This window comes from Chlamydotis macqueenii, chromosome 1, assembly GCF_036417535.1.
Source record: "Chlamydotis macqueenii isolate bChlMac1 chromosome 1, bChlMac1.mat, whole genome shotgun sequence".
In the NCBI taxonomy this organism is placed as follows: Eukaryota; Metazoa; Chordata; class Aves; order Otidiformes; family Otididae; genus Chlamydotis; species Chlamydotis macqueenii.
In genome coordinates this window covers 137,307,933-137,334,708 of record NC_141556.1, presented here as the reverse complement: position 1 = coordinate 137,334,708, position 26,776 = coordinate 137,307,933, and the positions used below count along the sequence as shown (strand labels likewise).

Genomic DNA, 26,776 nt, shown 5'->3' with positions numbered 1-26,776 from the left:
GTTTTGCTTGCATTCCCTGATTTTTTTTTTTTTTTTCTCCCCTCTTTCCCCCTGGATGCCTAAAGGAAGTTGTTGTTGTACAGATAGATGTGTCTGAGCTTATAAAGGAATGAGGATTAACTTGCTTAGGGGGTTAGTAGATGTATTTGGGGAAAGAGGCTTTTCCTTTATTGTTCATTTTTGCTGATGTGGTTCGAAAGTACCTAGTCCAGCAGGTTTCCTGCATAATTTGCTGTAGTGCAAGGTAGGTTTTGCTTGTCGTCCAGTATAAGCATGAAGAATTCTTTTCCAGAAGGAACGTATGAGATGACAAGCGGATTTGTACTCCTTAGATAAAATGCCAGTCACCAAAAGGCTGAAAAATCCAGGCTAAATTGCTTTTTTTGGACTGTTGCTATTTACATAACCAAAGTCCAGAGTCTGTTTTCTTTTCCTGGTGTGGGTGTTTAATTATGCACTCTATACAAATATATGAAGACATACATTTGTGGAGAAAAAATGGTGATTCTTGTGTGGGGTTTTTTTTTTTTTTTTTTCTGGATTGCTTTTAAAATGTATTTTAGGGTTTTACTTATATTGTATTACTTTTTATTATTTTAATGCAAATGCTAGAATGCAGGAGCTACACTTATTTTTGAGCTTATATTAGTCAGAAAATTGAAATTATACTTTTTTATTTTGCTTTTTTAAGAATTCTGGTAATTAATTCTGCACCTTTGCCAGAGAACAGAGGATGACTCGTTTGCAGCTTCCTCAGACAGAGTCAGGTGACTTTTCACTCCTAGCCTGCAGGAAGTTTTCTTATTCTTGAAAATTCTGTTCTTTGTTCAAATAAATTTTTGCTACTACTGGAAAAATCTGAAAATTTGGCAGGCCTAGGGTCTCTGTGTGCTCACCCATATACTCCTGAGGGAGATTTTGGATGTCCTGTGCTGAAGTGGGTTGTACATCCTAGTGAAGGATGAATTCTGGTTTTCAGTGCTCAGCTGTGCAATACTGTCAGGATCAGAAAAGAAAGGGAGGAAAAAAGTATATAATGAAATGAAAGTAAGACGTAGTAAGTAAAATGAAGTAAGAAAGGACAATGGTTTCTCAAAACTGAAAAGAAAAATAAATTTCAATTTTATTTTTTTCTGACAGACCCTCTAGGTTTTTTTTTTTTTTTTCAAGACTGACCCTCAACAGCGATAGAAATACAAACCTGTCTCTGTGTGAGACGGCAGGAATGGTGGCATCCTAATGGTGCCCATGCTGGGTTTGTTCTCCTGACTCCCTCTGAAGTCAGGGCTGGGTCAATTCTCGCCAGCACTGGACGCGAGTCGAGCCATGCTCTTACTCGCCAGGCTCCCTGAGGCTTGGCTCATTGCCTCTGGGAAGTGCACAGCAGGGCTGCCACACGTGCATTTTACAATGGGTTTTTCTCCCCACCCCGGATCATATTTGAACACCCTGTGGAAATATGTGTGGGGCAGTGGTTCTCCTGGTCTCCCAATTTCAGTCAGGCATCTTTTGTGCAACAAAAGACAAGGTGCCAGCCTTAAATGTGTGCTAGGGCAACTCAGAAATTAAGGACTGAAGTCCTTTAACAGTTATTTAGTATAAAAGTGTGACCCTGGAAATATCCCCATCTGGAGGGCTCTCTGCCCGGCAGCACAGGGGTGCTGCGTCCTGGCTCCAACACGTGGCTGCACGGGCGCTCAGCCCCTGGAGACGTAGGGGATTGTAGAGGTGGTGCCCTTTCAAATGTACTGGTTGGTGGTATTTAAACAAGGACTGGAGGAGGAGGAGGAGAAGGGGATGGTGTTTGAAGGGAGCGTTTGCCCCGGGATTGGGTCCTTCCTATCTGCCTGGAGCAAACGGGCTCTCCAGAGTGCCACAACCTCCCCAGTCTGGGAGCTGCTCCATCGTGAAGCTGCTGTTTATTGGGCTGGAAGGGGAAGTGAGCGGGATCACGACTGCAGCCCAGTGCTTGGGCAGGGGGAAGCAGGCAGCTCCCGCTCCCCCACCTCACCCACGGCTCAGAGCCATCTCATGAGTGTTGGTGATCAGTGTTGTGTTTTGTGAGCCTCTCTCAGGTCTGACCTGACCCTCAAAGAGCGGTGTAGTGCCTGTAGGTACCAGTCCTTTTCCCATTGGCTTTCGCTATCAGGCCGAAGCTTCCAGGGTGCCCAAGGTGGGGGTATGTGTGTATTCATTTTTCCATTTAGTGAAGTGGGATTAGGTTGTAGAGTAGGAGTCTAATTTGTTTGTGTGTATGTGTGCATACATACGCATTGGGTATGGGGTTTTCTCAGATTTCTTCATCTCTAGTCTAATAGAACCAAAAAAAAAAAACCTCATCGTTAATGCCAAAAGAGCAACTCTGGAAGAGTTACGGTAGGCTGCTATTCCTAAAATACTTTTAACGTATTGCTCTCAAACATCACCCCAAGGAAAAGGTTTCCCCATCTTGCAGGCGGGGGAGCTTCCTCTCGGTGGTGTTAAGTAACTCATCTGTAACTGTGCAGCCCATTGTCATCAAATGCAGCGGTAAAAAACGGTGTCCTGCCAACAGGAAAACATTACCCTCCATCCGTGTGAAAATGACTCACTGCCTCCACTCAGACAATGAGAAGTGATGTGGTAGAACAGATTAACGGGTTTTCTACTGCAGGTTTATCATCTCTTTTTTCAAGCTGAAGGCTTAAGAAGGTCTTCAGTGAGAGGTGTGTTTAATGCCATTGAACATCCCATTTCAGACAACATGAAGTTCAGTGGGAGGGTAGGAAGGCTCTGCAGAGTGATCTGGACAGGCTGGATGGATGGGCTGAGGTCGACTGCACGAGATTCAACAAGGCCAAGTGCTGGGTCCTGCACTTGAGTCACAACAACCCCATGCAATGCTACAGGCTTGGGGAAGAGCAGCTGGAAAGGTGCCCAGTGGAAAAGGACCTGGAGCTGCTGGTTGACAGCTGGCTGAACATGAGCCAGCAAGGTGCCCAGGTGGCCAAGGAGGCCAACAGCATCTTGGCTTGTATCAGAAGTAGTGTGGCCAGCAGGAGTAAGGAAGTGATTGTGGCCCTGTACTCAGCACTGGTGAGGATACACCTCGTATAACGTGTTTGGTTTCAGGTCCTTTGGTACAAGAAAGACATTGAGGTGCTAGAGCATGTCCAGAGAAGAGCAACAAAACTGGTGAGAGGTCTGGAGAACAAATTTTATGAAGATTGTAAACTGGGATTGTTTAGTCTGGAGAACAGGAGGCTGAGGGGAGACCTCATTGCTCTCTACAACTACCTGAACGGAGGTTATAGTGAGGTGAGTGTTGGTTTCTTTTCTCAAGTAGCTAGTGATAGGACAAGAGGAAAAGGCCTCAAGTTGTGCCAGGGGAGGTTTAGATTTGGATATTAGGAAAAAATTCTTCACTAAAAGGGTTGTCAAGCATTGGAACAAGCTGCCCAGGATGATGGTGGAGTCACCATCCCTGGAGGCATTTAAAAGATGTGTAGATGTGGTGCTTAGGGACATGGTTTAGTGGTGACTTTGGCAGTGCTAGGTTAACAGTTGGACTTGATGATCTTAATGGTCTTTTCCAACCTGAATAATTCTACGATTCTATTATTTAAAGGGAAAGCTTTTTAGGAGTAGCTGTATACAAGTGAATATGACAGTGAAACTCTGTTCTTTCTGAATGTATTTTCCTTTTTTTTTTTTTCAGTCCAAAACCCTTCCCCGCCCCCTCCAATCCTATAATTTTCTGAGTGAGGAGGCAAAGAGCAGCACTGGAAAACTAAACGCAGTGCTGCAAAGCTCAGCCGTGTGTGGCACGGAGAGGAAAACCGTACAACACGCCTGACCCTTCAGCCCTGGATTCTAGCTCTGTGGCAGTAAAAACCATGGCTACAGGAGAAAATTCCCCCTCTTTTTTTTGTTTTTTTTTTTTTTTTTTTTTTGTGAGGGAAGGGACTAGAGGGTAATAATGAATAGGAACTATATATTCTGCTACACTGGTAGCCTGATTTCCAGACTGTCCTATCTTCTGAAATTTAGTTTCTTACCCCAGATGCTGAAGGCTTTCTGAATTTTACCTAATCAAATCTTCTTTCCTGCAAGAATCAAGGGTGTGCGTGGTTGATGCAGGCCCACAGGGCTCATCTGCCCAAGCTGATGGGCTTGTTAGCAGAGGGACATCTTTATTAAAGATGTTCCTGCTCAGTCTGAGAAATGCAGGTGGATATTCCAGAGCCAGCAACGCTTTCCTCCTGCTTTTTCCACAGCCCCAGCATCTATACTAACAACTACATTTTGGAGGGACCTTTAAGACTCACTGGAAACAGAGACATTAGTTTAACTTTTTTTTTTTTCTTTTTCTAATATGGAGCTGATTTTTGAGTTATGTGAGCACAGAAATTCCACTTGGAGTTCACGGGGAAAGATCTGGGTTTCTTTTTTTTTTCCCCCTTCCCTTTCTGACCTAACTCAGCAGCTGAACTAATTTTGCTCAGACTTTCCAAGAAAACTTGAACAGAAACCAGACACATGGTATTTCATACCAAAAGGAACTGGTTTTAAAGGGAGCGTTGTCCCAGGAAGGAGTGGGGAGCATGACGGTGAGGTGAGGTTTGCCTTTCAGGGGAAGAGAAGTGTGGTGACCCAAGGTCTCCCAAGAGAAGAAAAGGAGAAAAGGGAATGCAGCTGTTGCTGAAGGGTTGGGAAGCCCTGATGGTTGGTAGTGAGTTCCTGGGGTGTGCTGGTGTGCTCCATGTCCCTTTGGTGCCTCCCGTCGCCTGCAGTCCCAGCCAACCCTGTTATCTCCTGCACTCGCCCCATGAGCACATGTGGTGGTTGAGGAGGGGAGGTCAGAGGCTGTGGTTTGGTCTGGAGGAGTCTTTTGTGCCTCAATTTTCCACCATTTATCCCAAATATTCCCTCCCGCCTTCCCCTTCTCTCCCGGGCGCTCTCCCCTGTGATCTGGTGCCCTGTGTTTTTTGAGTTCTGCTGCGGCTTTATAATTTTTTTCCGTAGAGGTTACTCAGGGTAAAGCTGCACATCAAAGATGGGACAGTATTTAGTCTGCACACACTCTCATGGGAGGAAACTCCTTAATATGTAGTGGTGGGGCCGTACAGTAAAATACTGCAGTATTCTACAGTGATGTTTCTGATAGTGCAGCCTGCCTGCGCTCATGTGGCAGGAGGCTGAGGGTTTGCAGTGTTATTTACTCGTATGTGGAGGCTGCGCAATTAGTCCTTGAATTGTAGGAAAGACATTTGCTAATTTTAATATCCTGTCTTCTCTCTGTATTTTCCCACTTTAACTATTCTCTGCTTTTTATGTGCCATATTATGTTTCCAAAAAAAGGTCTGTAACTGGCTTCAACGTTTTCTTATTTTTCCAGGAGTCTGAACCTTGCTCTGATCCAAGGCCATTTTAACTTTTTTTTTTTAAACACCATCTTTAAGACAGAAGGTCATTAAATCGATTGGCTTGCTCAGTCTGAGGCTTCTAAGGTGAACAGTGTTAAATTGCTCATGGATATTTTTCAACCTTGAGAAAACTGCCTGTTTAAATTGCCGGTGATTCAGCCTGCTTGCCTTTGCCGAAGACAAAGCAAATCAGCACCCAACCGTATCTTCCTTCGTGTTTAGAACAATGTTTCCTAACCATTTATCTGCCTCCTATATTCTGTAGGGTGCGATGCCACATCGCCATTTCTAGATCATCTTCTACGTGCCGGGTGGTGGAAGGAGAACTACATCCAGCTCCTGCTTGGCCTTCCTGGCTCCAGGCTAAACAGACTTCATTCTCCAACCTCTCCCCAAAAGGCCTCAGTTAATCATCTCTCTGTACTTTTTATTCATGTCTTTCAAGGTCACTCCGTTAATAATCTTGCTTGCTGACCTGCTGGGCTCTCAGGCCCATTTTCTCTGGCCAGGTGGTAATGAAGACTTGTGGTGTAACTGTGCTCAGCTCTAGGAACTTTCTCCCTCAGCCTTATCCGGTTATCTGAACCTCGACTTCTTCAGCTCACTCTGCAGGCGGCACTGACCTCCTAATTGCCTGGATTCAAGGCCTGGGTGGAGAGTGCTCTGCATCCATCTCTGTAACTAGGTCTAAATTCCTTGGGATGGGGGGTGAACAGATGCTGGCAGAGCACCCAGCTCTCAAGATAAGGTGTGTTTGCTCTACAGATCATGTTGAGCAGTTAATGGCCATGAGGTTGGGGCACCACGCTTGACTCTTTTGAGAATACGGTACTAGGAAAGGTCAATAGAGGTATTAAGGACACAGAGAGTGGCAAATCGTCCGTCAGCACAAAGGGATCTTGTGATGATCACCAGTTAGTAAAGTAGTAAGATCACATTGTTCATTATTGGGTACTATGGAAAATGAATCCCAGGGATTTTCACAGCCCCCATGCTCCTTAGTTTGTGCAGTGCCCACTGTCACGTCATGCTGTATGAGCACAACTAGATCTGACCAATCATTCAGATGAGCAACGTGCTCAACTCTGATGGAGTCATGATTGAAATGACCATGAGTCACTTCAAAAGCTTTATGTCCGGAATAGGATGTCCCCTGTTTTATCATTGTACATATAGAGATACCAGAGCACAGAAAAGCCCTGCGATGCACTGTATTCTGGATTTGGGTGTCAGCTAACTCACACCACATTTAGAAGAGATGGAACAGATGATGCTTTGCACGCCCTGGAAAAGTCACTGCAAACAAATGTGAATTGAGGAACTTGCAACTGGCCTTTAGGGTTCTGCTTTCTTCCCCCAGCCTCTTGCCAGGTTCACTTCTTCCTTATGCTACAGCAGAAGAGTCACTGAAGAGAGTTGTGCTTTGCTGCCTGCATACTGTTGTGTTTCACATAGCAACCCCCCTGCTGCTGTCTTCGAGGAGACCAGCATAGAGAAGGAAGCATGTACGTGAATGTTCATCTGCTAGAAACATTTGAAGTGTTGAAGTAAGTCAGTAACTGTGATCTGTTGAAAGCAACTTGAAACTTGTTGGAATAGCATTAAAAAATGTACTGCCTGCCTCGGTGCAATGTGTCCAATTAAAACAGAAAACAGGATGAGGAGAGCATAGCATGGAACTAGCATGTCTAGTAGCAATAGGCCAGGGCCAAGACTTTTCCTTTGATGACTGTTCAGCTAGTTGTTTCCCATCAGTATACTTTTCACCTTCTTTGAACCATGGGATGTTTTGGTCTGTGCTTGCCATGTCAAATACATTTCAGATCCAATCAGTCAGTCAACATAATACCTAGAATGTCAGTTCACCGATAGAGTTCTTCTAGCTGTGGCTTTTGCATTTGCACATGCCGTAACAGTGCTGTAAAGCAGAGAGGTTGTCAGCATTTCCACTGTAAATGTAATTTATCGCTCTTCCATAAAACTTAGCTCCAAGCCGTAGTGTATCATACAGCTGGTCCCAATCACAGGATGAGTTCACTCACTGTCAGACCTGCAGAAAAAACATGACCTTAAATAGGATACTACTACTACCTTCTGGTTCTTTAAAAAATAACAAAAAGGGAGTAAATGTAACAGAAGAGACCTGCAGTCCCTGCTGTGCTTGTTGGCATGTCCCAGCCCGTTGGGAAGCTCGCTGTGTTCGTGCCCTGGCTTCTGTAAGTTGTTTGCGCTAATCTCTTCTTTGCTTTCTTTACAGAAGAGGGTTCAGTGATTACTTAAAAATTACCTGGCTTCCTACAGTCTTCAAGCCTCATGGGCTTTTTTTTTGACTTGCTCTTTTGACCCTTACCTCCAGCTGCTCTCATGCAGCACCTCCGATGTTTGGAGGGCAAGGTCTCTTTCTTTTCTGTCTTCAGAGTATTATGCACCAAGCATGGCTATCTAGGAGATCAGAGACTGAACACCAGGTTGACCTGGCCCAAGGTTTCTAGAAGAAATCTAGAGTCATGTAGCAGCCAGGAGAGCCTCTATCAAGAGGCACACTTGCCAGTCTAGCACTATGACTTCTCTTGTTTTATGAATCGATCCCTGCCAGGACCTTGCTCCATCTACAGCACCGCAGCAGTCTGGCATGGGTCTAAATCCAGGGAAATCTGCTAATTAGAACCCTCTGAGTTCAGCAGATACATAGTTCAGTCAGATTTCTTTGTTTCCTGGTTCAATTTTTAGCAAGAACCTGTTTACAATTATTAAAGCAGAGCGCTGACAAAAACATTCAGTCGTAGATATACTAAGCTAGTTAGCAAGAATGAGGGCTCACGGTTAAGAGCTGAAGAAGGCCACTGTAGTGCAGGGAATAAAATGGCAGATGTAATTAAAAGTTGATAAAGGCAAAGCAATGGGGAAGATGTCCCTATGAGACCACAGAATGACAGGCTCCAAACTGGCCACTGCCTCTCATGAAGGATAGCCTGGAGTCATAGCAGACTGCTCAGTGAAAAGGTTGGATGTCTGCCCTAGGAAAAGCTGGTGGAATGCCAGGAATTATTAGGAAAAGAATAGGGGACTAAGCAGGAAACGTTTGGCCTTGCACAAATTATGTTGCATCAGCATCTGGAAAAGCAGTGGAAGGGACAGCAAGGATGTCTAAAACATAGAACAAAGGGACAAAATACATACGTCAAGCACTTACTCAGTCAAGTTCAACACCTTTCAGTGTATATAAACTCTGTCAGAGTATCCAAATCTCTCAGACGCTCAGATGTTAGGAGTGGCTAAGAGTTGCATTTGTTACTAATCCTGCTTGTAATGCTATTGCAATATTTTCTTTGGAATTGGTAGAGTCAGACTTATTTGATGAGACTGGATGTTTACCTCTGACATCTCTTTGTAATCAGTAAACAAAAATTAGCACTTCTGGGAAACAATCTGTCTCATTCTAATGTAAATACTTAAAATACATCAGATAAGTAACATCTGAATAGAGTTTACTTCCCCTCATCAGCTATGAAAGGGGTCTAGATTTTAGTGCCCGAAGTCTAATGCGCACTTCTCATGGTAGATGAGTCAACTTGCACCATGAATGCTCATACTTTTGCCATCGTCAGAGTGGATTGCTGCAGTACACCTGCTACAATTCACTTTTGGATAAGATTAATTCACTCTTAACTTACGTATATTAAATTAAAATATCTACCACTGAGTTATTTGTGTAAGACTCGAGTTCTGCTGGCAGAACTGGAAGCATCTCTGCAAGCATCTTAAGACAGGGCAAGTTAGTTCATCTTGAAATAAACTGTGGAGATTATTTCAGGTGCCAAAGTTAGGGGAGATAAATAAATGCAAAATAAAGAGAAAGAAAATTATACTTATGGTACTTAGTACTAGGACATAAGAAGGACATTCTGCAGTACTCAGTTCAAATGTGCTGTAGCCAGGTTTTATTTACTAAAATTGAGTTTTGCACAACCTGATATCACATCTCTGCTTTCAAAAGTGTACTACCTGAAGTGAACTTCAAGGCTGATAATCATCCAGCTAGCTGCCATTTCCAGGTATTGGTACGCTACCTAGAGTTCAAAGTCTGTTTGTTTTCTTTGTCTTCCAATGACCCTGCGGTCTCTAGCACATTTTTCTCTCCCTGGATGTGCTGCGTAGCACGTATTTTTGGGGTAGATTGAGGCTGAGATTGTAATTATCCTACATACTTGTGGTCTGGCCTAGCATTATCCATCACAATACTGTCATGTGCCAGGCATTGACAACATACTTAAAAAGCTATTTTTTTTTAATGTGATATAACTAGCACGTTGGGTAGTTTTCTTGTAGCATTAAGGAAAACTTGCCAATGCTTTCAGCACAAGAGTTCTCAGAAGTTTCTTTATGTAGCAGGGCAGGCTGCCTCAGGCAGGCAAGCAGCCTGAACTGCGCGTTCTTCTTCAGGTCCATCTTCACTGTATGGGATCTGTCGGCAGAAGTAAATGATCTGCAAAATGTCACAGAGTTATGAAATAATAGCACGGTCTTATCCTTTCAGCTCATTTCAGCTCACCATTCCAGTCCTCAGTCATGGTTTACAAGACGCTGAACTCAAGGTACATTTGCAGCTTCAGCTCCCTGGTGTCAGCCACAGCGTCCCACCTTTGGACTTTCATTTCTCTCAGCAAATGTAGGTGCATGCTGTCACCTGTTTGGCAAAGTACTGCTATTCTCAATTGTCACTCCTCTTAACCGCTGCGTTTTGAATCGCTTCAGTCCTGCGGCAGCGTGTTTGTGCTCCGCAGTGCTGCGTGGGACACCTGCTCTGCCTTTGGTTTCCTTCCCTGGGCTGTGGCTCCCGTGCTTCATTCTCTTTCAGACAAACACGCCACGGTGCTTGGAGATTACTGGATTTCTGCACTTAAAAGGGCTTCTGTAGAATCATAATGGTGACCTGCTGGCTGGCTGTAAGATAATGCTTCTCTCAGCTGCTTCTGCTGAGCATATTGTCTGTGTTGTCCAAAAAGTCCTACCAGGTGGAGCGCAAGGAGCAGACACTGACAAAGCTGAGCGTTCACGCTTGTTACAGCCCTAAAGTCACCACTGGGGAAAAAGATTAAATGGAGAGGATTCAAGTAAAAAAGTTGAAAATGGAGAGAGGGGGAAAAGAAAGGCAATAAATAAAGGGGGCCAAGCAGCGCAGCAGGGTGCACGGACAGTTGATTAAAAGCTTATCTGCCACATCTTTGCCTGTTCCAGTTACAGAACTGGGAAATTTCCTCACAGATTCAAAGATCCAAATTCTTTACTCGTGAAATCTCCATTTCCATACCTGATAGAGGAAAGTGGGTTGCAGTTGTTAGTAGCATATTAGCCTCACCAGTGACTGGCAAAAGTTATCTTGTGCCCCTCAAGGAGCTACAGGCACTGCAGGGTCAGTTCTAGAAACCCCCGATCCCATTTTTTTTCTTACTTTTTTTTTTAGTGTCTTTTTAAGCTTGCCGTTCAGATCACAAACCCTAGGTACTCTCTGGAAGACTCTTTCCCAGGTGCATAATTTAGGATGGATGGGATTAATCACTCTTTAAAGCAACACTTCAAGTGACATAGAAGCACACGGCCACCTCCTCCAGCTGCCCCAGTCCAGGACCCTCCTACCTGGCCACTGAAGCCCAGCCCTTGGACCTGGGGTCTCTGCCCACACTGGGGGATGTGGCTGGCACTTTCCCATGTGCAAGTTCAACCAGTAGCAAAGCTGAGCATGTATCCTACAGACACACACACAGTTAATAGCCCTTCAATTACTTCGAGTGGTGAGATTTGTTTCTCAACATCATCTCCATGTTTGCTTTGTCAGGTCTGTGTCTCTGTGTACTTTGTTTTTTGGTTTCCCCCTTTTTCCCACAGTTTCCCAATTGACAAGGTCTCCAGTCAGACAACCTCGCTGGAACAGCCATTCTCACACGTACTCACCAGTTAGCATGACTGACCAGGACTGGTTCCCATCACTGCTTCGCTTATCCTTTGCACCAGGTTTGTGTCCCTGGATGCTGTTCACGGCTTCCTCCTTTGCTGCTTATCCCTTGCTGCATTGAAAAAGGTCCTTGACCAGGTAACCTTAAAGGAGCAGGCACTCTCCTGCCACACACCCTTACAGACATCTTTATCTGTCTCCAGAGGCAGCCTAGGTGGTTCTTACAGTCCAGACACTGGACTTATGGATGGCTGAAGTCAAGTTGGATGAGTCTAACTCTGTGTGCCTAAACTACTTAATTTAATAGATTCTCATGCTGCTAAAGGCTCCTCTCATCAGGAATGATGTCAGCAATTTCTGGAGCTTGCCATATGAGTGACTACTTTGGGTCTTGACCTTCAAAGGAGGTAATAGTTGTTTTTGCACCTAGTCAGACGTTGCTGAGCTCTGTTGTGTGGGAAAGAGAGGTACAGTGGTTATGCGTTAGCTTCTTCATGCTTTGCTTATGTGGATTGCATGAACAAGGTACCGTTTCCAGGGCTTCAGAGCAATGGGCATGGTTGTTTCTCTGCTTTCATAAATCCAGAGAGCCTGTCCCCAAACACTTCCGGGCTGCAAATGTGCGCTCAGCCTATGTGCCACACTCTAGAGTGTATGTTATTTCACAGCCTGCTTTGATCTCCTTTTTAGCTATCAAATACCTCTGGTAACTGCTTGTTATAGTTTGGGGATAGGTATCTTTGTATTTCCTCTTGCGCTCTAGCAGGACACGCAGTGACTGTTTCTCCCCCTACTTTCTTAAAAGTAAATTTGCAGAGTTTGAGACAGAAGGAGACTGCCCAGGTTCTCCTAAGCATAGGGAAGAAGCTCCTAAGAAGCTCCAAGGGCTGCTCCTAGCCCTTGAGAAGCAAACTTGAAGAAGATATTGCATTTCTAGACCTGATGCAGAGCAGTTATATTGTGATAGCGAGCTTTGCCTTGCGAGCAATGGAAGGAAAGCGGATCAATGCAGGGAGCTTTGAGTACAGAAAACCAGACAGCATTGCAATGTTATGACTAATGGTGTCCTGTAAAATCTGCAGTTCATGATGAATGGTAAATTGTAGTGTATTATGATTTGTTTTCTAAGCTGGTGACCTTGCCTACTCGATGGTCTCTTTGCAGGAAGGGAACTTCCTCCAACATGTGATCAGGATGTATCACTGCAGAAGTTCAGAAACATCCCAGGTTTTGAGGCTCTGTTTTCAGAAAAGCTGGTATTTCTGTACTTGGACACTGTTTTTTTTTTTTTCGTACATGCTTTTTAGGGCTTTCTAAGCTGTTGAAGTAGTCTTCAGCAAAATACTATTTCTAGGGGCAATGCATAGATTTCAGCAAGTGCCCACCAGGAATACTGACTCGTGTTCTCTTGACTTTGTGGTTTGTGGAGGTATTTTGGAAAACTTGACTCTCAAATGTCTGGCAAATCTGCATGAATTTGTTGACATACTTGTTTTTCCTCTACCTACAGACCCTAATATGGTCAATGCAGGAGACATGAATGGTTCTGGCAATCTGATGGATTTTCTGGATGAACCTTTCCCTGACGTTGGGACTTATGAAGATTTCCACACCATTGACTGGCTGCGGGAGAAATCACGAGACACTGACCGCCATAGAAAGGTAAAGGTGTCCGGCTCTGATGCATTGCAGTCCCTGGGTTACAGCCATCCTGGTGGTGAGAAAAACAAGCAGTTTTCCAAAGTTATTGTTTCCTACCTTGTTGTATGACTTTAGGAGGACTTCTGAAAATATGGATGTGGTATGTCTTGAGTTTGTAAATATGAAAGGGCTTCCGACAACTTAATCAGCAGAGCATCTCTAAAAAAGAATTGAGACTAGATAGAATAGAGAGTAGAGAAATTGTATACACCTTCTAGGAGGTTAAATATTTTTTGTTTTAAACATTACACACTAAAACTTCATCAGCCTAAATTGACAACTTGGCTATATATATGTTTCATTTCAGATTACAAGCAAAAGTAAGGAATCCATATGGGAGTTCATCAAGAGTTTGCTGGATGCCTGGTCAGGATGGGTTGTAATGCTTCTCATAGGACTCCTGGCAGGTACGTGTGTGTTAACCTTACAGTTATGCCCGGAACCATCTCACCCAAGTTTGCTGCAGTGCCATCTGCTTCTTTTCCCATTTCCTTCTTTCTCTGCTGATGTTTTAAGCTAAAAAGACAGCTATGCATCTTCACAGTTATAATCCTCAATAAAAATGTCCACTTGCAAAGTCTCCTGCTGAGTGCTGACCCAGAAAAAAATGTTATTCACCAGTAGAGAGATTTTTCTGTTGCTTTTGGAAATACGCATCTGAGCGCTTTACTTGATGGACTACTCTGACTTTCTGAATCTTTGATTCACAGAAATCAGATTTATTGGTAGGATTTTTTTTTCTTGTCTTAACTTACTTGAATTCTGCAAGTAGATATCATGAGGTGGGGAAAATGTTGGTTGTGGGCACTCAGCAGGGAGCTTTGCAAATTGCTATACCCACTGGGTTATCTTCTTTAAACATGTGTGAAGGGAAAATAGAGTTTCAGATCTGCTTTCAGGCCAGACAGACATTACATATTTAACAGGCTGGTCAAACTCAGATGGCAAATTCATTAATTTCCCAAATTGCTCCTCCTGTCTTCTGCTCATTTTAGCATATCTTCCAACTTGGAAAGCTGCACTTCTCTTACCAAGTTGAAACGGCTGCCATTTTTTATGCTTTTTCAGTGATGTCAAGGTGCTTTTGTATCACGCATGCATGATGTAAAGTTTTGCAATTGCCAAGTGGTGTGAATTTCCTGCTTACCAACTGTCAAGTTAAGGAAGGTCTTGAGAAAACATTACTGAAGTGACATTTCTGGCAAATTATGTTATTTTGTAAAGATACACTTTCTTCCACAAAAACCTTTGATGGGAGGGTGAGATGGGAAGAGAGTCTGACAGACTGTACTACCAGGGCTGCTGAGCCCTGCCTGAAGGCCAGGGTTGGCCTCATCTGGGATGGAGACGCCTGCTTGCAAATAAAGTCAGAGCAAGACCTTGAGGGCTCTAGTGACCTCCTACAAGCTGGTCAGTAATCCCCTCCCTCATACAGAGCATATGGTAAGCACTTACACTCTCCCATTTTAGTAAAAATATCCCAGAAGGTTTCTTTCTCTTCCAGTTTGCAATGAAACCTTATGCTGAAATCCTCAAGGCTGTTGAAAGCCAGAATTGCTGACCTCTGATAAGCTCTAATGCTGGTACATTCACCTTGGGAACAGAGGTCCAGGGTAAGCTGCAGCTGCGATGTGTTAGCTTTTGCAACCTTTTCAATGACAGGAGTGCAGAGCAACATGTTTTACAGTCAAATCATAGAATCATAGAATGGTTTGGGTTGGAAGGGACCTTTAAAGGTCATCTAGTCCAACTCCTAAATCAAATTAATCTGTTTTTAAATTGCAACAGGGACTTGTGAATCCGCTGGAGAACAAAAATTACCTATATGCTCATGATCTGGGCTGAGGCCCTGTAGACTTTTTCTGCCTACTCTTGAAATGACACATGCTCTGTGCCTCCAGCGTTTGCAAGGGGTCAATGCCAAGTTGATGAGTAGGGGAGTTATTGATGAGAGGATGAGGTTTCTAAACCAGGTTTGGGGAGGGAGGAGGTAAGATTGGTGGTGCAGACTTCACGTCATCTCCTTCTCTACTTGAAATATTGCTGGCTCAGAGAAGCTGGCCTGCCACAAAAGCACCTCTGTGATTACAAAGGGTTATTGTAGACCAGCCTGGCTCCTTCATGGCCCCTCTTCCCCTGCTGAGTAGGCAGAGGTTACTGCTCCAAGGGCAACAGCCCCGCTCAGCCGCACGGACACTGGGTGAGCCCTTGGGCAGCTGAGTCCAGGCACTGCCAGGGGCAAGAAGAAAGGATGCTGAAGAGTGGGAGAGGAGGGGGAAAGCAGCAGCAGTAGTATCCTGGCTGTTAGGGTCTTGCAGAGCATCCTGCCCCTCCTGCCCCCTTGCTGGTGATAGAGGGCAGCAAGGTGGGACTCCTGGGGAAGGGGATGGCAGGGGCCTCCATGTATTTCCAAAGGCACTTGGAAGAATTAGTGAGGCCCAGGAGTTTCAGGTGAGCTTAACTGATCTAGAAGCCTAAATCACAACGATCTGGACAACTGAATCTTTCAGGTTTTGCAACACTTCAAAGGCTGCACCTCCACAGCCAATGCAAGCTGACATGGCCAAAAAGAGTAATCCTTGCCTGCCGGTGTACCTGCCATAGGGTCCTGTTGCCTTATGCATGTGCATCTGCGCAGGGTGGGTGAATCTGGGAATGGGCCTGGTGGAAAAAAAAATGGGTTTTGGCCAGATTAGTTTTTAGTTTTCAGTTGATCACTGGGCTCAGCAGGGTTGGTCACCACAGGGCCGCAAGCAATCAAAATATTGCTGATGAGAAGGAGCTGGTGGAAGGAGGAAGGAGAGGACCATCCCATTTAGCAGTTTGACTCGTCATTTTTAGTGTCATTGAACCTGCATCCTTCCTTAGTCCTAGAAAAGCATAGGTGGGAAAGGGGGTCTGCTCTGGCCTCCTGCTCACAGCAGGACCAGGTTCAGAGTTAGAACTGTGTGCTCTGAGTAACACCAAAGTCTATTAAGAGTGTAACAGCAGCCATCTGGGGTCAGACCAAAGTTTCATGACTGAGGGTGCACACGTAAATTAGCCTGGGGGGAGCCCCTCAAAGCCACCACAGTCTGACATGTAACACCTATCCTGTTGGTGTGGAGAACAGATGAAAACTGCTCACAAGCTGCTCTAGACACTCATTTTTAAGGAACTCCAAGTTTTCACTTTGCCCATCCTGCCAGCAAACTAGTGGCCATCCCTCAACCTAATCATTACTAACCAACCGAAGGTATATGCTATCTAGAGAAGATCAGCAAAAGAGTCTGTTTTCTAAAGCTATATGACAAAAAGTACTATCATACTAATGCTGAAATGCTCTGGTACTGGAGCTGGATGTGCAAAAATCCCCTTTCTGTTTCAGTCCCCTGACACTTGGGTGATGTTTTCTGGCACCAGGTGCATTGGGAAAAATAAGTTTTCAAAGCATTCTCAGTAGGGCACTGTAAAGGAATGAGCATTGGCCATCATGAACTAATGGAAAAGGCTAATATCTAAAATGAAGTTCAACATTTCCTGGCTTTGGAGTGCTTCATTATTTTTCATTCTGCGCAGGAGCTTACATAGAAGAAGCAGGAACAAGTTCAGTTGCTTTGATGGAGAAGTAGGGAAATAAACTTATGCTCTGTTACAGAGGTGCGCTGACGTGTCTAGACAGCGATGGTAAGCACAAGAAATTAAAAGCTTGACTTTCTGAGATGCTGAACACTCTGTGACTTCCATTAATTTCACTTCAAGTTGCAAAGATTCAGAACTTGGAAAAATTCTAGTCCTGGTCACTTGGCTTGCAAAGCATTAATGATTGCACTATTATCCTGCAAGTGTTGGTCCTCCTCTCTCACTATTTTCTTCTCTGTAAAGCATGTGTAGTAAATTACACATAGCATTGTCCTCCTTATATGGATCCCAAAACATTTTGGAAAAAGGATTAGATCAGCTGCATAATTAAGCACATTTTCCTACAGGTACTGGAGTGCAGGTGAGCTTGTTATATTAGAGAAGTGAATGTTTGTTCCTTACTCTTCTATTCACTTTATCAGGGAAAAACATTTAAAAGCCTGCTTTCCTTTGCACCTCTGCTAGGTAGCATTAACACTCAATTGCCTGATTAAGTGCGATGTGAGTTTTGAAGATAACTATAGAGAATGATAAAGGTCCATTAAGAGATGCAAGAGGCACAGCATTCGGTGCGGGGTTTCTTTGTGCTATTTCCTGAAACTTTCAGAACATTGGAGGAGAATTTAGAGTTTACTGCAAAACTCAGTAAGCTACACATGCTGATGTTGTTAGCAACAGTTATTTATCATCATCGAAGAACATGGTTCATTGTTTCCATAGAAACTTGGGAAAATGGAAAAGAGCAAGCAAGAGAAAGCCAAGGCCTTAAAGAAAGAAAATAATTGGTACAAACATCATTACTTCCTGCTGCAGACATTTTTTTTTTTTGTGATGTTTTCTGGTATCTCTGTATAGTTCTCGAGTATTCCTATACAACAAAAATTCTTCACTGCTTACCTGAGTCACATTGCTTGTCAGTGCAGTGACAAGTATCCTTCTTAAGGGAGGGAGAAGATACGTGTAAGGCTCTGTGAACACTTGTGGGGTTTTTCTCTTCTGTGGAATAAAAAACCAGTTACACATGCCTGAATTATTTGAAACAGTTTTTGTTTTCCTCTTTCATAGAAATGAAATGCAGATCTAAGTAAAAAAAAAAAAAAAAGAAAAGGCTCTTGAACCCACCTCTGTGCCTCAGCTGCTAGGGGAAAAGGGAGCAGTCCCCATCCCTGCTTTACACAACTGCCTCAATTAGCAGAAGCCACAAAGCTAAAAGTTTTGGAAACAGAAACCAAACCATTTTGCCTTTTCCAAAACTTTTTTTTTTTCAGTGTTTTAGTCCTACTGAAATGCACCAGTGAATTCTGTTTAAATTCCTATGGGTTTCCTGAAATTACATTAATGATTACCAGTGAAAATATTCTTGACTTCTACTTCCCATTGTATATGTGAGAGCTTTGGAAAACACTAAATTAGTTTTCTGTCAGTTGGTGGTTTAATGGAAACGATGGACCTAGGGACTGAACACAGGTCTGCTTTCCTGTGTTCTGGCTGCTTCCAGCCACCATGTTCCTGCTGGCGTTGGGTTCGTGAGGACACACCTGCTCCGAGGGTGCTGGTGCTGCGGGAGCTTATTAGCACTGATGAGCAAGCATCCTAGAAAAACAGGATTATCTTTTTTTTTTTGTGTTAGGCCACATCAATTTTACCCTCGTCTGTATCCAGTGGCCACCGGGTGTCACTGTAGCTCTGTGTAATTATTGGGGAAAAACTGAAATAAGGGTTAGTTTGGTACAGAGAGGGTTTGAAGGATAATTTTATTCCGCGTGTTTGGATTGTACACATCAAAAGCCTCATTCCGCTAAGTTTGTTAGTCAGAATTTGGCATCCAATCTGTTTCTATACTGAAATCACCCTTCCAAAAGGTTGCTGCATTGGGACCAGTAAGACTATTGGAAAACACCCATCTCCTCCTCCTTCATTCTCTACCCCTGAAGTATACAGTGTGGTTTGAGACTTGCAGCCAGGTATGTACACAGAGACCCGCATGACATCCTGCTTATCTCAGTCAGATGGTGCACTTGCCTGGGACAGACTGCAGGATCAGGCCCTACATTAGTTATGCCTCTCCTATTTGGCAATCAGTCAGTAGGAACATGATAATATTTAAAATTAAAGCTTATGAGAAAGCATTGAAGGTGTGCTGGTGTGGCACAACAGGCTGGCGTGGCTCTTTCTTTGCAAACTCATTATCATCCCCAGTTCTTTGCTATATTTGTGCTTACATGGCAGCTGTTTCCCAAACCATGTATTTTTTTTCTGTTATTATAATTAGATATGTTCTCCTTGCAACTTGCTATTTTTTAATGCCATGGTTTCTTTTTCTGCATTTCTTTTTCCAGGCACGTTAGCTGGAGTGATAGATTTAGCTGTGGATTGGATGACAGACCTGAAAGAGGGTGTCTGCCTGTCTGCCTTCTGGTACAGCCATGAGCAGTGCTGCTGGACGTCTAACGAAACCACCTTCGATGACAGGGACAAATGTCCCCAGTGGCAGAAATGGTCTGAACTTCTTGTAAGCCAGTCCGAGGTATGGGAGACCTGATTAGGCTGGGGTCACAGCAGGCCAGGGAATCTCCTTTTTTCATACTTGCTGATGTTCCCTCCAGAGAGTTCCTCTGAAAGAGAAAGTAATGAACTGAGAGCATTGCAAAAAAAAAAAAAAAAAAGACATTTCCACAAGCAATATCTGCTTAACTTGGGAGAGGCCCTATTGTTTCAGTGTCATGTGTGATGGAAATTGGAAAACCACGAGATTGCTCTCTCTTTTTGCCAGTATTAAACAAAAGTGTTTCATAACACTCATAACATAATCACCAGGGGACCTGAGCTGCTATCCAATTTTTTTTTTCTTTTAAACACAATTTTATAGGACAAAAAAGATCATTCATGACACATACATTTATGAGGAAATTTTGGGGATTGCTGATAGTATTTATGTATTCAAATATAGGGAGTAGTAGTGGGAGCTGCATAAGGACTGCTTGTTAGAGCCTTGCAAACAGTTTCTGTATCAGATAGCAAAATATTTAGCCAGCACCCAAAGCTGGGGGAATAAAGGGCTGCCTGAGAGATGGCCAAAGTAAAAGATTTGCAGGCAGAGAGGACAGGAAGGGAAAAAGCTGATCTGGACTGACATGAAACTTATATTTTAAGAATTTTTTTTTCTGTACTTGTTTTTCTAAACTGTAGTAATTTTGAACACAAAGAATGCAATTTCAAAGCCAAGCCAGTGAAAGTTTCATTTTGAAGACAACTAAAAGAAGCCTTTCTATAATCTTTTAGCAGATGACACTTTCATAAAAAAAAAAAAAAACCACAAAAAAGGGAATTTAATTTTCAGCCTAAGTTATTAGAGGTATTGAATATTATTGATCCCTTTGCAACTCAAATTTTTGGGCAGAATTATTGTCTTGAATCCTCCCTCTCCCCCATTTCATAGCTTCATATGATAAAAATCTAATATGATGAATGTAGTTATAAAGAGAGCTGGCTTAAGTATGTAATGAGAAATACCTGCCAATGTGGTTTGGTCATTAATAGGAGAGAAAATAGATATTTTTATGGGGTAAATAATCACCAGCCAGGCAATTGAAAAATGGGTGACTTGGAGAGATTCTCTCCGATCTTCCCCCAGTATGGTGGTGGTCTGGTCCTGCAGAAAGTGTTTGAGGGCACTATTATTGCCATACAAGTTTGTCATTCATGTTCCTTTCAGTGCCACTTTAGGTTTGCAGTACAAGTAGCAGAAGATGAGAGTACCTGTGAACACGTATAGTCCAGTTTTCTATAGTTCTAATTAACCGGAGTGAAAGTAGTGGGGTGCTCACTTAATATTCCTGAATGTTCCCATTTAAGCACAGGCAAAAATCTCTGTGCAGTTTCCAGTCCACAGTGCCAAACTTCCCTTTGCCAGAGGTTTGCTAGGTTCTGACTTGTCTTCATCAACAGCTGGTTTGCATGGCTGTGTCTTTGTAAAAGTGAAGAAATATTACCCTGGTATAAAGTTGCAGAACTTGGGGACGATGTTGTAATTTAAGAGAACAAAAAAAATGTGGGAAGGGAAAAAAAGAGCAGAATGTTACAATTGTTATGGGATTTGGAAATCCTGCGCACATGTTTGACATGCTGTTACTCTGAAAGGCTGGAATATATAAGCGGAACATGTCCTTGAGAAGATTTATTGCTTTCACCTGCTAGTCGAGATCAGTGCTCCTGACGGTTGTACGCTTGGGCTGATAAGAAAGGTATCAGCTAGGTGGGCACTGTGCAACTTTACCCACCTTGTATTCCAATTGGGCTTCCCACTCTCCAGTGTACCATTGCAGCAGAAAAAAAATGGTTAATCTTGGCTTAATTTTAGGCTCTTTCTCTAAACAAATGGGCCTCTAAGATTTGTGGGTTTCTGACTGCCACAGCCCGAGGAATGCTGTAAATATTAATAATATGGTTGTCTGTTGCTGTTACATTGAAATCCCAGGCAAAACTCAACAAAAATGTGAATATGGAAAGTAAAAAACCTGTTGGTAGCAATAGGCTTATGATATGGGTAAGTTTTCCATGATTCTTGCAGCTGTAGAGGACTCTAGGAGGGATCAAAATACATGGAATTTGACTGAGTTTCAGGATAATTTTGCCTTTTTTTTTTTTTTTTAAATGTTGCTTCACTTTGTGCTTGATATTTGCATAACAGCCCTATAAAGCAGCAGTGCACAGAAGGACTAATTTGGAGCACATTTTAGGCAAAAAGTATTTGGAACAGTTTCCCTAAAGGTACTCTGGTCAGACATGTCTTTTTTTTTTCTGCATGACTGTGACTCTTTCTCATCATAGCCAACTAAATTTGACATTTTGAGAAGCAAGACTTAGATCAGTTCTTCCTTGTGGTTTTGCCAGTTTATGGCTGTGACAAACCCTGGACATATGTTCTTACTGAGAATTGTGTGATATTTCCTATGGCATCTCTTGAAAAATGTTTTCCTTCTAGTCATGCTATAAAATGAGCCAAAGCAGAGTCTTGATGTAAACTATTATAGAAAACGTAATAGCACATCAGACACATATCAGGCTATGTTTTCTTCCCTAATCACTGTTTTGTAGGCCAATGACATCCTTCACCCCTCTGGACTTGAACTGTTTCCAAAGAGCAGGTGAAGAGGAGTTTTTCTGATGTGAGAAAGCTTCAAAACTTTGGAGGAGTTGGATGCGTTAAAGCACATCAGATTCCACCCACTTCGCCTAGATCTCTAGCCAGTATCTGGTGACCCTATTCTGCAGATTCAACTTGGTCCCAACCTCAACTTCACTGGAACTGAGGACCTCATTTCTGGTGCCTTACACCTATCCAGGGCAGAGGAAAGGATCCTGTGTCTTTCATGTCTCGTGATACTGGATCCAGCATTGGACTGGATTTCCCATCCCCGGGCTTCTGTATCTCCTGCCATGAAGTTGAGACCTGCAAGACAAGGAAACCCCTCTATACCCAGACCCCACTTCCCAATTTTGCAGCCTTGAATCTGTCAGTCTTGAATGCCTTGAGGAGACACGTTGCTGTAACGTGCACAGGATGGAGGCTGCAAGCTGTGAGATCCCCAGTCAAGTCAAGAGTAGAGCTCTGGGCCTCTGGAGAAAACAAGCATTGGTCAGCAATGGATGGCATCCTGAGGGATGAGGTTTATTTCAGTATTCTGAGTTCGTGAGGGTTGTTTTCAATTGTGTTCCTAAATTGGACTGGCACCAGATCTGAAATAGTGCTTGGTCTTGCAAACAGAAATACAAAGTTTTGCTCAGTTCCCCTACTTGCTTCATGACTATTACTGCTAGGGTGAGTCCTCCAAGCCACTAGTGAAGAAGGTCTTAGCAGAATCATCTCTGCTGATGAGCTTTTCTGGTCTCTGATTCCAGCGTACATGCTTAAGACTTTTACTGATTCAGAGCCTTAGTAATGGCACGTAATGAATAAGAAACAAGTCATTTGCTATACTGAGTTACTACTACTCTACTTCCCAAAGGTTTTATTACTATTAATCATTAGCAAATGCTGCAATTGGACCTGCAGAATGCCAAGTATCTGGAAAATGTAACAATGAGAGTTGTCCCAAAGGTTAAGACTGACCTGGCCATATAGACTCTTGTGGGGTCCTGCCACAGTGCAGTAGGTGTATGTGTGATTGCAGTAACAAGCTGACATAGTTTTCATGTGACTTCTGAGATGTGAAAGAAGAGAAGGTAAAAAGAAAAAGAGTTAATTTGACTCCAGTGAATTTAGAAGAAAAACTGCAGCTTTTGTTCAACGTTGCAGGGCCAAATTGTTGTAATGGTGCTGGTCGTCTTTGGAATTACTCCAGGTTCACACTGACTGGAGAATTCTGCCCTGGGGCAACATATCCAGAGTTTTTGCTAAAGGAAGAGTAAATATTGTCATAGCTGTTTGTAATTGAAAGCACTAGGAGAAGACATTAATGAGGAAATGAGACTGTCTTCAGCTGTAGCAACAAAGATCCATGGTTGCTACAGATGGATGTCAATCAGCCTAAGTGTGACATCCATGACTGCTTAGTCTCAGGGCACTGGGGGATGGCATCGGATTGCTCTTCTGCTGTTACCAGCAAAGCCACTTTCAGCCAGCACAAGAGGACCTTAACAAATTGCCCTTCTTCCAAACACATCTGTAAGGATAAAGGCAGTGGTTCCCTTACTGTCTTTTCAATTGGACAGAGAGCTGGAAAATGGGGCTAGCAAGCATCCGTACTGTTAAAGATTGATTCCTTGAAAGCTTGCAAACAGGGAGACTTCTCAGCTCTAAGTTTTTCATGACTGGGAACTGGGCCTGGCCAGCTCTGTTCACTGAAGACATGATACAACCAATTTATGCCTGTTTTCCTACTTGATTTATCATAATGTTGATATCCAGGCTGCTATCCTGCAGAGCAAAGACAAGGGCCCCGATGTTCTTGAGCAGCTGGGACTGCATCTGGTAGGAAGAGTTCACTTAGAGGTGAAGGATTCATACCAATTCACGCACTGAGGCTCACCTTGTTTTTTATTCTGTAGTGTGATCTTGCTAGAGGAGATTGTTTGAAGGCTTAAGGTCCTTGTATCAATTAGATGCCTCTGACTAGAGTCTCTTTTGTCTGTGTAGGGGAGGTTTTTGAAATTAATCTAAAAAATTATGCATGTGAAGAATGAGGAGTATTCTAAGGCAGATTTTTAACAACAGTTTTGGCTTGACCATTGGAGATGGGTAGAAAGCTTGAAGGTCACTACTGACTATGCTCTCACTATGGCACTGCGCAGTTAACTGTTGCTAGTGATCATGAGCCCTTCTGTCTTGTCAGTAAAGTAAAGCTATTCAGTTTAAAGATAGGTTTTATTGTCGACTGGAATGCTTTTAAAATATCAGGTCAAAAAGGATTGAGATGTGTCTGAGTGGGATCTGCCAAGCCATTGTGTTTTCAAATGATTTTTCAACCCTTCATAGACAGCATCATATAGAAGGAAAGGATTTATTTATGGTTTTACCCTTCCCATTTGTGAACTGAACTGGCTACTTACATACAGAGGGATGTCATTTGAAAAGATCAGCATCTGCACGGAGAGCTGACCTTTGAACACCAGCCCTCAGAAGAAGATATATCAGGTTCTCATCCTCTGTCACCTGCTGTGGGATAAACACAGCACATTCATTCATTAGGTGCTTTTTAACGAGCAATTGCTTTCGCCCTTATGACAGATTTGTTTGATGTTTTGGAACTTTTTGTGGTTGGCTTAATTTTTTAGTGCTTGAAAGATGCTCTATTTAAGGTGCTTGTGTCCTTTGCAAACAGACTGTATGGACTGGGTTGGGTATAAATTAGTATGCCGCTGCTTTCCATGAGTAATAAAATTGTTGGAGTATCTAGTCATTTGTCCTTCCTGAGGAAAAGCAGCAACTAGCATGTAAATGAAAAGATCAGGCTCCATGCCATCATGATCCCTAGTAGAAGCACGAGATTTACCAACCTGCATTTGTCTAACAATGTTTGTTACTGTTATTTTTCTAGGGTGCAAGTGCTTACATTCTAAACTATTTTCTATACATTATGTGGGCTCTGTGTTTTGCTTTCCTGGCAGTCTCCCTGGTCAGAGTGTTTGCTCCCTATGCCTGTGGCTCTGGAATCCCAGAGGTGAGTTTCTCTTTGTGGATGAATATTCAAAACTCAAACAAAACAGAGATAATTTGCCATCTCTTCCCATTCTAAAACTGTACTATGAGACAGCATAGGAATAAGAAAATTGTCTTTCCATCTCATCTGCCTTCATTCCTTTCTCTAACATGCCTTTATGGTGCCCATCTAAATCTTCCATAGTAGAAAATGTTCAAATGCTACTGTGACAATGTCATAGTTCAGCCCCGATCGGGACCATACTACGCAGTCTCTCTCTTGCTCCCCCCACCCTCCGAGAGAATAGAAGGAGATGATATAGGAAAAAACGGCTCAAGGTTTGAGATAAGGATGGGGAGAAATCCTTAAAGTTACCGTTATGGGCAAAACAGACTCGACTTGGGGAAAAACACTCATTTATTTCTAAAATTAGCAGGAGAATGAGACAGGGAACAAGATAACCTCCCCTCACCCCTCCCTCTTCCTGGGCTTAACACTATCTATACTACCTCCCCTCCCGAGCGGCACGGGGTGGGAAAAGGGAATGGGGGTCGCGGTCAGTTCATCATGCGTTGTTTTACGCCGCTGTATCATCGTCAGGGGAAGAACTCCTCGCATTCCTCCTCTGCTCCAGTGTGGGGTCCCTCCCACGGGCCACAGTCCTCCGTGAAACTGCTCCGGCGTGGGTCATCTCTTCCACGGGGTGCAGTCCCTCTAGAACAGCTGTCCCAGCGGGCCCTCCACGGGCCACAGCCTCCTTCAGGCCTCCACCTGCTCTGGCGTGGGGTCCTCCACGGGCTGCAGGTGGATCTTTGCCCCTCCGTGGACCTCCATGGGCTGCAGGGGGACAACCCGCTCCACCATGGTCTTCACCACGAGCTGCAGAGGAATCTTGGCCAGGAGCCGCGTTACTCCTCCCCCTCCTTCTGAACTGACCTTGGCATCTGTAGCCGTTCCTCACAACAGGCTGGCAGACGCCTCTCAGGATCCTTTTTACATCTTATTCACTTCTCATCTCCTCTCCACTTCTTGCAGCCAGGCTGGGCCAAGTTGGGCCCAGTCGGCTGCCTGGCGGGAGGCCAGAGGGTGAGGCCTGCAAGGTCCACAAGGCTCGTGCCTCCCCCTCTCTGCCTCCCGCTCAGCTGCTTCACATCTTTTTCTCTTTTTTCTGTTTTCCCCTTCTTAAATACGTTATCGCAGAGGCATTATCACGGGACATTCTGCTACCAATTGGCTTGGCCTTGGCCATCAGCAGCTCCACCCTAGGCCCGGCCGAGTCCACTAAACAAAGGGGAGCAACTTCTAGCAGTTTCCTACAGAAGCTACCACCTTAGGCCCCCCCTCACTAACAAAACCAGAACAGACAAGTTAATGTATGTACTTCTTCATTGCCAGAGCCTGAATTAAAAATCAACGTCTCTCAGTCATCACTTTATGGATTCCAACTTTTTGTGGCTGGGATACATATGCAAGAAGATTATACAGAATTTTCCCTGGATGAAATTACTTGGGCCAGTTACAAAACCAGTCATTTTCTAGGCTAGGCTTTAAATGAAACCAAAATAAAAGCAAGAGAGAGAGATACAAAGCTAAGGTTTCCTAAGCTACTGAAGATGCGAGATGCCCATCATTTGGCTTGACTAAAAAGTGTCTGACTGTCTGTCTTCTGCAAATTGTATCCCTGTACACCACGTCATGCTGGCAGCCAAAATCTTTAATTGGTTTTCAGCATTTTACGTATTGACCCTCAGTCCATATTTAAGCTGTTAAAATGAAGAATTTTGTAATTCAAGCAACATAGCTATTCAAAATTTTTGAAATCAGGGCAGTCTTTTCTTAAAAGAGCTATAGAACCACTGGGATTATTACTTAGGAATCTGGCAGACAGAATCAACAGCCCAAAATCTTGGCATACATTTTTTTTTTCTTCATCTCTAGGAGAAGCATCCAAATAT

At 43.5% G+C, this 26,776-nt stretch overlaps 1 protein-coding gene across 2 annotated transcripts in view; it reads left to right on the top strand.

Moving 5' to 3' along the window:
• Positions 1 to 26,776, top strand: part of CLCN4 (Cl-/H+ antiporter 4) — a 47,296-nt gene that overhangs the window by 363 nt on the left and 20,157 nt on the right. Inside the window, exons 2-5 of one of the 2 annotated variants that reach the window (XM_086768142.1) lie at positions 12,869 to 13,020; positions 13,367 to 13,466; positions 19,020 to 19,207; positions 24,720 to 24,842. In XM_086768142.1, the coding sequence (XP_086624268.1) occupies positions 12,877 to 13,020; positions 13,367 to 13,466; positions 19,020 to 19,207; positions 24,720 to 24,842 (555 nt within the window). In that variant the 5' untranslated portion in view covers positions 12,869 to 12,876. The remainder of the gene's footprint in view (positions 1 to 12,868; positions 13,021 to 13,366; positions 13,467 to 19,019; positions 19,208 to 24,719; positions 24,843 to 26,776) is intronic. The other variant, XM_086768148.1, reaches the window with a different exon arrangement.